The following is a 15,193-nucleotide window of genomic DNA, read 5'->3' as shown; positions in this document are numbered from 1 at the left end:
CTTGATGCACATTTTGCAACACGAGGAAGCGTGTCGTGTGTTGAATCGGCCCCCTCCCCTCGCCCATAAGGTGCCGGTGAGGGTTAGCGGTGGTATGGTTCTGTTTAGAGATGTAAAGGGGGTGTAGCAGCGCTCTCTGCCTCCACCAATGGAAATATGGGTTGGATTCAACACCCATTTTCTCAAGCCTTGCTATAAAATGGGCCAATCAAATCTCTCTGCGTTCATTATAGCAAGAATTCTTGACTTGAAAGCTAATTTTGGAAAACTTAAGAGTGACTTTATCATGAGGTAAGAATGTCATTGTTTCCATGATATTTGAATAACATTTTGTTGAGGCAATCAAAATGAGGCATAGTGTTTATTACATTATGACGATGCTGATGATGGAGATGATGATGTCATGCCCATCTGCTTTGTAATAGACACATTTAAACGAATATTTGAGCGCTAATGCACCTCTTGTCTGAGGACGTTATTTAATTGAGCTTGTGCGCGTGTGTTGTGTTTTAAATTGATTTTCAAAGTTTTATAATGCTGATTACTGTGTCGGTTAGGCTACATTTACAGTCTGCTTTATGACTTAGGCTTTTATAGTTTCAGTAAATCTTCATTCTGTTGCTTCAGTAAAAGGTATGAATGACATACAATATACTATTACAGATACCAATAAATCACAATAATAATAATAACTAACTATCATCATCATCATTAATACTCATACAGTATGAGCTGCACAAAAAAAGAGAATTATTGTTTTAATTGTTGCTAATTAAAATATTCTGTATTTATATTTTGATTATTAAATGTTACTAAGCAACTACTACTCTTAATGATCATAACAATGGCACAAGTGCTGTGTGCATGCATGAGTTGGATGTTATAATGCAGGGGTCGGCAACCTTTACTGTCAAAAGAGCCATTTTAGGCCAAATAAATAACCAAAAATCTGTCTGGAGTCACAAAACATTTGAGGATTGTGATAAAGGAAACCGTGTCTTAGTGTTAGTCTAATGTACTGAGGGCCCCAGACGGTGCTAATTTGAGCTACACCATAACAGAAAAATATGCAGTATTGGATATACTTTGAGATTCATTTTCTTCTAACGCTAATCTTCAGTTTTTGGATAGTTTTGTTTATTTGTAATTTTTCAGACTTCGTTTTTCATAAATCAAATCAAAATTTCTTACATTTTTGACAATTTTATGGACATATAATGATAATGTTCTGCCTCTTCTTTCTTTTTTGGACATTTTATGGCTTTTTTATTTTTTTACTTTTTCTGCCTTTTTGCTTCTGACATTTTTGGGGCAATTTTGTGGACATTTTATGGTAATTTTCATGATTCCTTCTTGTTTTGGGACATTTTAGTTACTTTTTGAACCTTTTTGTCGCTGTCTTTATTAATCAATTTTTGGGGAAATGTTGTGGACATTTTACGGTAATTTTCTGCGTTTCCTCTTTCTTTCTGGACATTTTTAGGTAATTATAAGTAAGTAATAAGTAATCAGTAGAGTAATAAGTATTTCATCTACCTTTGATCACTCTTTTTCTAACAACTTAAAAATTTGGATTCTGACCGTTTTGAATATTTTTATTTTTTAATCCAAATCATTAATTTATTTGAATAACATTTCATCTAAAAATAAAGATAAATACGTTAAAAAAAAAGAAGTGTTTTTTTAAGAGATCAACAGGGAGCCACAGGAGTGGGACATATTTTTATGAGTCAACAGATTACTAGAGATCAACATAGGACTAAACTATTTAAGGGGCGGCATGGCTCAGTGGTAGAGTGGTTGTCTCCCATCCGTGAGGTTGTGGGTTTGATCCTCACCCCTGGTGACCATGTCAAAGTGTCCTTACGCAAGACACTGAACCCTGATTTGCTCACAAGTGGACCTGGGAGAACCCTGCATCGCAGCAGGTGTGCGAATGTGTGCGTGAATGGCTAAATGTAAATCGCTATATAAAAAGCAGTCCATTTAATTTCTTTTCACCATTGGTAATTTTCTTATTCTAAAATTGCTCTGTCATTCTCCATAACAGTGCCGGGACTGATTCCAAGTCGTACTTGATTCAGATGAATGCGAATACCAATGACAAACACCGAAATGGGAACGGAGTCAATGGGAAGGCCATTCACCATGCCAGTGTCAACGGAAATTCTCTTCCTGTCACAGACACGCGCCGCAGGAAGACATGGGAAGTGAAGCCTTCGGTAAAGGCGAACAACACCCTCAATCTCATCAGGTCCATGGTGGATGACATGAAGCTCTCCCCAAACCCAGAAAAAGCCATGATTGCTCTTTCCTTAGGTGAGCAGGCTCTTTGTGATGTCAGAGCACTGAGATTCCATTCACCAAAAAGCAAACCAAAATCATTTCAACAGCGAAACATAACATAAATATAAACGACACGTGCATGTGTTCATGATTAGAACAATGCATGCTTCCGTAACTTCTAACAATTTATTTTAATAAGACACTGTCTGGCTCTGTTAACGCCTTGATTGCTCTTTAGGGGATCCTACTGTCTTTGGAAACCTTCCTCCAGATGATGCAGTGCTTCAAGCCATGAAAGATGCTATAGATTCACAAAAATACAATGGCTACGCTCCTTCTGTTGGTGAGTTGTAGGAAATTTTAGATATACAGTGCTGCTCAAAAGTTTGTGAACCCTGAAGCATTGGCCAGACGTTTTGTATAAAATATTCAAATAACCTTATTAAATGTTTAATACCCAAATCTACAATGCTGACATTGAAAATAATAGAATTGAACAAAATGAATTATAATATTGTCATTCATTCTTGAACAAAAGTTGTTGATTTAAGAAAAACCCCAGATTTCGTGGATGCAAAAGTATGTGAACCTCTCACTTAATCGGACATTGAACCTTCTTTTGCAATGAGAACTTCATCCAAACACTTTCTTTAGTGACTTATCAGTCTTTCACATCTACTTTTTGCCACTCTTTCTTGCAAAATGCAGCCAATTGAGAGAGGTTGGTTTGGCGTCAAGCATAAACTGCCCGCTTCAGGTCCCGCTGTCACAGTATTTTGAAACGACTTAAGTCAGGATTTTGACTGGGCACATCCAGATCATGAATCTTGTTTTTCTTCAGACATTCCTTGGTTGTATTGCTGGAATGCTTTGGATTATTGTCATGTTGCATGATCCATCGTCTACCAGGCTGTAACTTCACAAAGGACGGCTTCAGTTTATGTTCCAGGATTTCACAATATTCCTCTGAATTCATGATTCCCGGGATTATATGGAGTTGTCCAGGTCCTGAGGATGAAAAGCCAGCCCAGAATTTAACATTCTCACTGTAGGGAGAAGGTTCTTTTGCTGGTATGCAGTGTTGACTTTTCACCAAACATGACAGTTTTAGTTGTGACCAAGCAGTTAAATTTTGGACTCATCTGTCAACAGAAGGGACTTCCAAAAGGCTTCAGGTTTGTCGAGGTACTCGCTGGCAAAGTTGAGATGAGCAGAGCTTTGATCTTTTTTTGTAAGCAGAGGCTTCTACCTAGCCTTCCTTGAAAGCCTTGTTGATTGACTTTTCTTCTGATTGTTGAAGCATGCACATGTGTCCCAGATGCAGCAGAAGAGGTCTGCAAATCCCTAGATGTGATGCACAGGTTGGCTTTCACCTGAATTATCATTTTTCTTGTGGTTCTTGCTGATATTTTAGAAGGTTGTCCACTTCTAGGCAGGATTGTAGTAATTCTCTAGTTGCAGATGATCTGCTTCACAGTGGAATGATGAAGCTCATTTTTTTAGATGACTTTTTAGCTTTCCCCAGACAGATGTGCTGTCACTACCTAACCCTAACCCTAGTGTGGTTTCACTACCCACTTCCTGAGGTCCCCTGAGATTTTTCTTCCTCTCAGCATGACTGACCTAATGGGTTCACCTGTGTAAGACTAAAGTGATGTGGTTTTGTCTCAGTTTCAGTCAGTGATGCACAATTTATTTGCTCATTTCATTGGATACCGTAGTTTAGCTACCAATTTGTCCTACCTGATCCTACTTGACTACTTGTTTTAAGCAATGCAGCTCAGGGTTCACTTACTTTTGCACCTACATGAATTGACCAAAAACTATTTTTAATTAAATGCATTTAATTATATATATATATATATATATATATATATATATATATATATATATATATATATATATATATATATATATATATATATATATATATATATATATATATATATATATATAATATTATATATATATAATTGTATTGTTATTTATTGTTTCCCCTGGCAGGTTACTTAAAGAGCCGCCAGGTGGTGGCCAGCTTTTACAGCTGCCCTGATGCTCCTCTTGAAGCAGAGGTGAGATATCTGTATTTAACTCACTACTATTTAAGTCAGTAGCATGACAAAGATAAACACATACACTGATAGGTCTGTATGTTATTGTCCTACTTGGAAAATGCTCTCCTCTTCCTATGCAGAATGTGATTTTGACCAGTGGTTGCAGTCAGGCCATTGACCTGGCTATCAGTGTCCTGTGTAATCCAGGGGACAACATCCTGGTCCCACGTCCAGGCTTTCCGTTATATAAGACTCTGGCGTTATCCCTAGGCATCGAGGTCAAGCTGTACAACCTGCTGGTATGTTGGAGCTTCTCATCAAAATACATTATTTTCTTTTTGGTAAAAAAATAAATAAAATAAATAAAATCCCCAAAATGTACTTTAAATTTCAGCATTGCTATTATTAAATTCAACTCCAAAAACATGAGGACTCTCTGAAATGAAGAACAGGGAGAAAAAGAAATGTGTCGAAAATCAACAAACTTGTCGTCAATAGTATCAAAATCAAAAGTACTGCACAGTGGTAGCAATGAATAATAATATCTACACTTCACGTTCCTTGATCAGATTTTGCTTGAAGACATTTAAAGCTTCATATCCTACAGCAAAGAGTACATTTTTGCAATGTGTAGATTAGTTTACTCGAGTAGAGGAATTTTTTGTGGATTTGTCTTTAACCATTTGTAGCGATGGAAAAGTACACGGAGATTTTAGACATGTCAGTCAGTGATTCATTAAGTCTTGTGAAATTTCCAGCCGGAGAAGTCGTGGGAGGTGGATCTCCAACATTTGGAGAGCCTGGTTGATGACAAAACCTCCCTTATAATTGTCACCAATCCGTCCAACCCATGTGGCTCTGTTTTCAACAAGGAACACCTACAGCAGATCCTCACAGGTCAGCAGCAATACTGCAGCCAAATCCCCTCTAAACATTCATTGATTGTTCGTTTGTTCTTCACAGTGGCTTCCACAAACTGTCTTCCCATCCTGGCAGATGAAATCTACAACAACATGGTGAGTCCAGTTTATTGTGTCATATCAGGTGGGCATATCGACTTTTTTCGGCACTTGGCAAGTATTTGTAGTCTTCACTTCATGACTCAACAATAAGGCTGCGTTCTGACTGCAGGCATATCTGACTCCAATCGGATTCTTCCTCAAATCCGATTTTTAGGGTTGACTGTCCAGACTGTTTTTAGCAAGTATCCAAATCCGTTCTGGCCCCGTTCAGACTGAACCACATTCTTGATCCATCTGACAGGTTGCCGTAGCAACGATGTCGAAAGGAGGTGGCGCCCAGCGCGTTTAGTGTTCGACGTCATTGTGACGCTGTTTACCACTCCGTACTTAACTCTTTGACTGCCAAGCATTTTCAGAAAAGAGAACATGTGGGTGCCAGCTGATTTAAGCATTTTGACTGATCTTTCAAGGTCCACAGAAAATTTTGTGTTTGGACTATGGAAACACAGATACTACCAAATGAGAGATTGAACTCTCATCTTTCATCAGAAAAAAAAGTTAGTTTCTACCTTATTCAGTTTTTCGGTAATCAACAATAGAAAATAGGTTAGTTTCAACCAAATGCTCTGTTTTGGACCAAAATACGGAGAAATCAAGCTTTTTGTGAAACGATATTATTTCATGCACTCTAGTGAATTTGACACCTTTTTTTTTCCATGAATGATGCCAGAAACACCTAAACAGTGCTTTACTTCTGTAAAACACTACCACCAACAATGAAAAAGTGTTTTTTGATAGCAACATACGTTTATTTACATTCAACAGTGTAACAATTTGACAAAACAATTTGGCAAACTATTTACAAATGTGTGCAACTGTGGTACTATTTACAATTGTGTGGATGTTTCAACTACACAGTTTTTCTTTTTGTGAGGTATATTGTGTAAAACTCCCCTGCGTGCAAGGAGACGCAGCAGGATTTGCACCACAGATTAGTTTCACTGCGATTGCCGGCCTTTTTTTCCAGGGAGTAGCAGGTATATACTGCAGTGTGTGTTTGGCCATGTTGTCATCAAGTCTACTCTCAGGATCATGATATGGTGACCTGGTGTTACGTCTGGCTTCCTCATGTCCTTCAGTTCCTATACCGGGTGGTAAGAGATGTTCCGATCCATCTTATCCACTCCATTCATGGTGGCATCGTAGTCCAGAACCAGTGTCTTCTCTGTGATCAGACTGTACCCACTCCTCCGATGAATATGCATTGGACTCGGGGTACTTTTCATCGTCCGATTGAACGTCCGCCTGTGCAGAAGTGCTCGGTTGTGCACCACGTCTTCCGCCGTTAGCATCGCTAGCCGGTGAGGCTATACGACGCGATCGAAGCCGCCGCGTCGCTTCCAACTTCGGCGTCAACGCTTCCAACTTCGGCGTCAACCTCGGAGTCACCATCATCATCATCAATGTGCTCTTTAGCATTGGTCGATGCTTTTCGTCTTTGAAAAAAATGCTCAAGCGTGAGCTGCTTGCAACCGGTCGCCATTTTCGCTTCCTCAGACATTCTCCCCTCAACACTCTAGCTCCGCCTCACGTCTTCTACTGACTCCTACCCGATCTTGTCCAAAGAGAGTCATCACAGCCATCTAGTGCCCAAAAATAGTAATTACACTAACTCGATCTGCTTGATACGTTCAGCACAGCTGACCAAGGCTTTCCTCCACCCGTTTAAAAAAAACAAAAACAAAAAACATAGTGAACGTCTTTTAACGTCTTTGGCGGCACTCATTTGGATTTTACTAAACGTTTTTGGCGGTCAAAGAGTTAAAGCGTCTTTTTTTCTTTATTTTTTTTAATCGACAACATGTATATGGCTACGGCCAGGCAATTTGCTATGTCCGGATGCGCATGTGAAGAACTGGTGGGGTAGCGAGACCGGCTTTAGAGCAAGTAATAAACTGTCACTGTATTTCCGGTTGAAGATGAGCGGAGCCAACGGGGCAGTGTAGCTGTCAAGGCGGTTGACTGCCGAGCATGTGAGGAACGAGCCGGGCAGAGGAACGATTGCATATTGACAGGGCGCGCGCATTGGGTTTTTATACTCGTAGAGTGACATCACGAACAGTCAAATCCGTTTTGCGTGTTTCAAGCTGATCATGTGGTTTCAAAAATCGGATTTCATGTGCTTTGTGACTGTTCAGACTACAAATGAGCCATCCACTTTCAATTTGGATGGGCCAAAAATTGGATTTGGGTTGGCAGTCTGAACGCAAGAGACTGGACTAAAATGACATCAATGGCAGAGTTCCAAGATGAAAACCACTTTTGCCCCCCAAAAAAGACTCGTCTTACTCTTGTGAAATAAATAAATGATAATCATAATAATAATATTAAAACAGAAGGATTCCCAAGACTTTTGCGCGAATATTGTATGGACATCTCCGCTCTTGGCTCAAGCAGTGCCGCAAATGCTTACTTGCAGAAGATGCCGAAAACACCAGAGCTAGCACGCGAAAGACAGGGACCTCCTTGACTTCTACTCCAAGTATAGGCTACATCCGCAGATGACTCAGCTGCGCTCAAAAACACACTTTTGTGCTCAAAATGACATGCTTGTAATTTGGGCACAAATCTAACAGCATATTGTAGCCTCTGCCTACAGCACACAGAATGGGTCAGGGTTTTCTTCCTGTTTTCTTTCTACCAAACATTTTATCAAACACATTTTCTATTGATATTGATCAAATGTCTGTCGTGATACAGTACATATTGATCATTGAATTATCGCCCATAGCTATTTGGTACCTACTTGGTACTTTAATTGACAATTTTAAATTCAGCACACCCCTACCAAGGATAAGCGGTACCGAGAACAGATGGTGGTCGGATGTTTACTTGGGTTTGACGATCTTAAACATTAGTGGGCAAGCTAACAAAATAGGAATGTGAGAAAAGGGCAAATATTTTCACAGCACTGTACATCAGACTGTGACTAGAATTTCCCTGAGAAGGATCTAATAATAATAATTCAAATACGCTTGGTAGCTGTTTTAGTATCACTCATGCAAAGTTGAAATAGCTAAAAAGTCCAAATAACTTGCCCCACACCCTTGTTAAATGAAATTTACATGCTGTTAATCATCAAACAAATGTTCAAAGAGTAATGATATAAATAAATAGCATCTGTAATATTTTCTTGTAAACGAGTTTCGATCAATTTCAATTTTATTTGAATATTATTTGACAAGCAAATATTCATTATAGTCAGGGTTTCATGCTAGCCATGAAATATAAACAAGGTCGTCTTCAAAAATATTTCTTGATAACTGAACAGTTTTTACTCAATGACATTTGGTTAGTTAAACAAAAATAGAAGGTTAACGTTGATTGAAGACAGAGTTTTATTGACCGAAAAGGAGCTACCAGAAACCATCTTTTCATTTATAATGCACTTTAATTTCCTGCACAAATCTGTCGCTTGTGTTTGTTCTGTATTGTATGTTTCTTGTGTTGAGCAGGAATTAGTGGGCGTGGAAATGTTGGGGTTGTTGGGTGCGTTCACAAAACCCCCCCACACTGCCCACATGTGATCATTCCCCATTTTATGGCAGCAGACTGACGGTGCATTTTTTTGGGCTGCATATGTTTGATTGCAAACATATGCAGCCCAAAAAAATGAAAAGCCGAAACTCTCAAATTGGGGGTGGGTGACCATGAGGCTTTTCTCTCTCTCTCTCTTTTTTTTTTTTAATCAAGATCCCGGGGAGAGAACATCACATGGTCAAAAAAGTTCATGACGTGCTGTCATTCGGAGTACAAGTGATGTTATGAAGTACAGCTACTTGGGGGGAAAAAAATCTGTATAAAACTATCTAATTTGAATGAAGTCATCCTTTAATTCAAAGGTGTGGTGGTGTATTCAAGGTAAAACTTATTAATTCACTGCCATAGACGGCTATAGACGTCAAAAATTCATTTGAACTATTTCTATTATTTCTATTTTTTTCCCATTTTTGTTAATAGTATGAAAACCTAGAATTTTTTAATTGTACATTTAGAACAGATATAAAATTTGTGATTAATCGTGAGTTAACTAGTGAAGTAATGCGATTAATTATGATTAAAAAATGTAATTGCCTGACGCCCCTAATTTTTTATAATCTTTTCTTTTTTTAAAGACAATATTATTAAAAACAAAAATAAAAATACTTTTTTTTTTAAAGAAGAAGAAAATATTAAAAATTAGGGGCGTCATGTGATTAAATTTTTCGGAATTAATCGCATGATTTCACTAGTTAACTCACGATTAATCACAAATTTTATATCTGTTCTAAATGTACAATAATTTTTTTCTAGGTTTTCATACTCTTATTAACAAAAGTGGAATAGCAATGGTTCAAATTAATTTTTTACGTCTATAGCCGTCAATAGCAGTGAATGAATTAAATGGCTTTGGACGTGAAGAATATTATAGCTTTAATGTGATCCCGCTTTCTTGTACAGCATGAAGTTTCACGCTGGGTTTTCCTTCCAATCATTTAAAGTTCTTCAGTTGTCTGTAGCGTAATTAAAATTCATCATTAAGCCTTGGGAATAATGAAATCTTAAATGCAAAAGAGTCCAAGAACATTTTGTCCTTCCAGTATGCACAAATGCAAAACGTAACTAATATTGAATTTGTTTTGTTTGTTTTTTGCAGGTTTTCCCAGGTTATGACACCCCCTCCCTGGCGTCTCTCAGCAGTGATGTACCAATCATTTCCTGTGGCGGCCTGGCTAAGCGCTGGCTGGTCCCGGGTTGGAGGATGGGATGGATCTTCCTCCATGACAGAAAAAACATCTTTGGATCTGAGGTTAGTTGGACAATATTTTATGCTGTATACAGTACTCTATCTGTCAGTGCTGAGTGGTCATACTATCTGAAACATAAATCTAAATTATAATGTGTGTTCCATGAATTTTATTGATTTATTACCAAGCAGTCTAGTCTCTTAAAATATCATCAAAATATCAAGAATCACTTGGGTTTTTTTTTCATAAAAAGATGGAGTGTCAGTAAAGGAAGATGCATGGGCATGGGTACGAATAAAGATGAAAAATTGGGGATACACTATATTGAAAGGCGGGGCTCGGTAATATAACTAGCATGGTACGTACGCCGCTGGCTTTGCTGTTTCATCCACAGATACATATGAAATTTTTTTTAAAATTTTTTTTCAAAAAGAGCTCAGTATTGTTCATTCGATAATGTCATCATCATTGCTCTTTTTTCATTTTTCTTTTTCTTTTGTATGTGGGTGAGTATGTGTATGTGCGTGCGTGCGTGCGTGCGTGCGTGCGAGTATTCGTTAGCTCACCAAAAACCTATTAGAAAAAATCCCATACCGTTCACCTAAACCAAACACCGCCGTCAGGAGACCCGAGGGGACCAAAGAAAACAAAGGAAAGTGTAATCCAGCACCGGCCAGACACCACCCACCGGGCCACCAACCAGAATTCCTCACCAACTCCAGAAACATATAAATTCCAACAAATCCCAAAAAATCAGGGAGACCTCAAGAGACCAAAGGAGAGACTGTGGAAAGGAAGGAAGGACAAACGAAGCAGAGTGAGATCCACAGACACCAGCCTCCACCGATTCAATGACCTGAGGAGGAAGCAGATTGTGTCTGAGTTTCGATAGATGCTGGTGTGGTGGATCTGGCATGCATGAAAATCTCCACCAAAGAGGGGAGCCGTCGACCCCTGCCAGGACAGAGCAAGCGCAACACCTCAGGGCCCCCCAGGCCGCGGCAGCGCCAAAGGACGACCCCTGGGCCCCGCCAGGGCCACCGGCCGGAGAGCAAACCCAGGAGCAGGAGCGCCCCCCACCCCAACACGGCCCGCGCCCCCAACCCAACGCAGCAGGACGGGGCACTGCAGGCCCGCCAGGCACCCCACTGGTCCACAGCCCCCGCCTCCCATCCACCCCCGCCATCCACCCCAACCCAGCCCCAGCCGCCCCCTCTGCGATTCACGATGCTTAGTGAAAATGTTGTCACTGTATATACATTTGCAACATTAGAAATTCCATATCATATTGGCAATGTACAGCCTTTTCAAAAGCCCTAGGTACAAGTAAATCTCTTTACAATATGACACATTTTCGATTGTACTCGGTACTCGAGTATTTTACAAAACCCTCCATTTGTGATATTTCTTTAAAAAAAGGTGTTATTCTGATTCATTGATTTTGCTCCAAGTGATTTATGTGACAATGTTATATTGTGTGAAGTATTATTGATAGTTTCTATAATTATTATGTGATAGTGGCAATACTAATAAGTAGATTAAGTCAGGTAAGTCCCCACTGAAGGCCCAGGTACCAAATGCACTTGCCACTGACATCTACTGTTTATTTTACTCCACCGCAGAGAGAAAGGCAGAGTCTCATCAGGTGACTTATAATATAGTATCTATATAATGTGAATTTACTTGCTATTGTCCATGTACACTATGTACAATGAAGCAAAAAAATATAAATAAATTACGTCTACACTGTTACATCTGCAGATTCGACATGGCCTTGTCAAGCTTACCCAATGTATTCTTGGACCCTGCACCATTGTCCAAGGTGCACTTGAAGGGATCTTCAACAACACACGTCTAGATTTCTACAGCAATACCATTAATTTCCTCAAGGTAAGCAGACGGCAGATTTGGTGACAATTTAAGACAGTGGAAACTCCAAAGTTGAACGCCCAGTTGGTACAATCGTCTCTAAATCAGAAATCCTTTGCGGATAGTAAAGGAAAAACAGAAGAGAATTGACTTCCATTTCAATTTCCCCTCATCAGGGATCACCAGACAGAACCACTCTCTTCCTTCTCTACCTGTCCACTGCCTCTTCTGTTTGAACTTCAGCTATCAGCAAGTCTTATCAAATCCATAACTCTCCTTTTTGATCTTACTCTTTGCCTCTGTTTAAGAACAGTTCAAGAACCGCATTTCTCATACATAATCGGCTTATTTTCATGACCAGCACAAATCTGGCACAAAGTGCGGGCTAAATCTGTCAAGGGGCACACTGGACTTTGTTTTGATATTTTTGCAGCCACATGCAGCTAGGTGCATTTTAAAACCAGCATTTTGCGCTGTTGTGGGCGTGAACACAGCCAATTTTATTCACAACCAATACAAGCTGCTCCTCTCATTCCCTTTAAAATGGCATTCGACTTCCTAGCTTTTGCTGTCATAAAGTTTTAAAGTTCCCAATTTCATTTCGAGGATCTGTGCTTTCATCTTTTATTTCTGCCTGTGACTCCTTTTCCACCTGTCAACCGGCGCCCCATACATTAACGGTGCTAACGATAGCGGTAATTGTTTTAAAGGTATAGTTTATAATGTTGAAGCTGCTTGAAAGTTTCAAATTTAGACTCACTCAGGACCGTGTAGGGCATTTTATTTAACATAATTTTGGAGGTTCCACTCCCTGCTAGCATTGTACTCCATCCCGATGATGTCATATGTATCTTCCACAGTCCAACGCTGAGATTTGTTTTAATGAGCTGTCCACTGTGCCTGGCTTGAACCCCGTCATGCCCTCCGGAGCCATGTATTTGATGGTCAGTATCTCAAGTGGGTAGGATTGCTGTGCAAATTAGTGCACTCATTTTCAGTCGCAGTAAGTCTATTGTTCCAGAATTTTGATTTATCAAAGAATTACTTTACCCAGAATTATGGCACATTTACTGAAGCTACTGTGAAAAATTCTTAGGTAGCATCACCCCTGTTTTATAGTGACCCTTTTTTCTTTTTCTTACAGCAGCCAATATCTTGGTTCACATCAATGAACAAAGAACCAATGTCCACAAAACTTTGTAGAGGAATGGGAACAAATTTTATTTTACCAACCAATTACTATTATTATTAGCAATGACAGGCTACTTACGGATTAATGGACAGGGGCTGCTAATATGATTCTGGGGGTCGAATGGTTCGAGTAATGTAATAATTATTATTATTTATATCATATTATACATTTTAACATAATATTAATTACAATAAGATAATAATAATAATAATAATTCAGTACTATATATTATTATATTCTATTTTATTATTATTATTACAGTATAATAATAATAATAATAATAATAAAAATAATACAAAAAAGATCTAACAATGGCCCAAGACTTGTATACAGTACTGAATATGTTTTATTACTAGAAAATGTGAAAGATACACCATCATTATGCATAACTGAATTAAAAACAAAACAAAAGTCAAAACAAAATAAAATGTAATTCTAATGAAAAATCCGAAGCTATTATAAATCTGCCCTTAATCTGACAGATGTCTAGAATAAAAAATAAAATAAAAATAAATCTGTGTGTCTTTTCAGGTTGGAATTGACATTGACTGCTTCCCAGATTTTCAGAGTGATGTTGACTTTACTGAACGGATGGTGACCGAGCAGTCAGTTTTCTGTCTGCCTGCCACAGTAAGTTCCTACTTTAAACATTTTTGATATAATTTGTCATAAATATATCAGTGTGACATCCGTAGCATCTCTCTTCTCACAGGCTTTTGAGTATCCCAACTTCTTCCGCATTGTGGTGACAGTTCCAGAGCAGATGATGGTGGAAGCATGTGCTCGGATGAGAGAGTTTTGCCAGCACCACTATCGGCCAGACAGTCACGAAAATAACAACCTGGATCAGTGACGCATAAAAGTCTGACTAATGTGATGGCATGGAAATGAAAATGTATCACAGATACTAAGCAGGAATCTACACAAGACCAATTTTAGGTGCTTAGCTTGGATGTGCAAATCAGGTGCTGTTTATTTGTAATGGTCCTTTAATATATCTTTGGAATGGGCAGACCTTTTATTTATATTATGTATGCACCTAATGTTATCCTCTTGTTTCATGTTTATTTATCTAATTGTTATAGTTTTTAAAGCCAGCTATTCTTTAATGTCAACTTTAGGATTGCAAGATCATGCACATGACAGTTCAAGCCGTTACAAGTATATTAAAAAAAATGTAAACCTTATTTTGCAGGTGTTGCTTATGGTTCTTATGCATTGTGCTTCATACTGATAAAAACAAAACAAAAACAAAGGTCTTGTTTTTCCTCTTTACACTTTAGGTAGAAAACTTTAGACTTTATTGGTAGGGATGCCACTATTCAGGAACCTGAGAAGTAATATCATTTTGGGCCACACCACTTAAAAATCGCAAAATAGTCAATACAATTTTCCAAGATCTTTGCAAGTCATGGATCCTAAAAATGGTCATCAATTGTTATTAGTTGTAGTTGGTGTCAATGGAGTGTATTGCTGCTGACTTGCCTGGCGTTACGGTACAGACAAAAAATCAGGGAACGTCACCCATGATTCAAAAGAGGACAAGCAATAGAGATGATAATAGACCGCCAACATGATAGGTAATCAGATGTTACCATAGCGTTCTCTATTTCACAAGCCAGAGTGCTAACCAATTGTTTGTGAAAGTCATTGCAGAGTCAAGATATCCATCCATCCAATGCCATTAAGTGGAAAATTCATCAAATGGTAATTTTCAAAGAGTATATCTGATTCAACATCATCATCATCATAATCTAAGAGTCCAACCCAGATGTCTCTGTGACCATGGACTGGCTGCCAGTCAATCATGGGACTGAAACTTACAGAGTGGGAACTTAACCTTGCCTGCTCGGAAGTCATGCAAATGTGTCGCAGAGATACAGTTGTGCTCATAAATTTGCCCGCAAATACCCGAGGGGTATGTAAACGTGTGTGCAACACAATGGTGAGAAAAAGTCTTAATGCCCATAAAATCCCAAATACTGTGGCAATTGTTTTGATATTTTGAAAGGTTGGCGTGTACAAGAATAGAGATATGCATGT

At 38.7% G+C, this 15,193-nt stretch overlaps 1 protein-coding gene across 1 annotated transcript; it reads left to right on the top strand.

Annotated features, from left to right (window-relative positions):
- Positions 1-124: 124 nt before the first annotated feature.
- Positions 125-14,337, top strand: tat (tyrosine aminotransferase). The gene is made up of 12 exons (XM_086074651.1): positions 125-291; positions 2,051-2,319; positions 2,525-2,629; positions 4,291-4,358; positions 4,481-4,639; positions 5,099-5,237; positions 5,304-5,356; positions 9,999-10,151; positions 11,851-11,979; positions 12,819-12,902; positions 13,682-13,780; positions 13,863-14,337. The coding sequence occupies exons 1-12, from the start codon at positions 149-151 to the stop codon at positions 14,001-14,003; spliced, it is 1,542 nt and encodes a 513-aa protein (XP_085930777.1). The 5' UTR covers positions 125-148; the 3' UTR covers positions 14,004-14,337.
- Positions 14,338-15,193: the final 856 nt, after the last annotated feature.

This window comes from Leptonotus elevatus, chromosome 4 (genome assembly GCF_054856555.1).
Source record: "Leptonotus elevatus isolate MCC_2025b chromosome 4, RoL_Lele_1.0, whole genome shotgun sequence".
In the NCBI taxonomy this organism is placed as follows: Eukaryota; Metazoa; Chordata; class Actinopteri; order Syngnathiformes; family Syngnathidae; genus Leptonotus; species Leptonotus elevatus.
This window is presented reverse-complemented; position numbering and strand designations above follow the sequence as displayed.

Coding starts and splice junctions, on each gene's coding strand:
- tat (XM_086074651.1), top strand. CDS start 149: ATGGAAATATGGGTTGGATTCAACACCCATTTTCTCAAGCCTTGCTAT. Junction 4,640..5,098: donor TCAAGCTGTACAACCTGCTG/GTATGTTGGAGC, acceptor TGAAATTTCCAG/CCGGAGAAGTCGTGGGAGGT. Junction 12,903..13,681: donor CCGGAGCCATGTATTTGATG/GTCAGTATCTCA, acceptor GTGTCTTTTCAG/GTTGGAATTGACATTGACTG.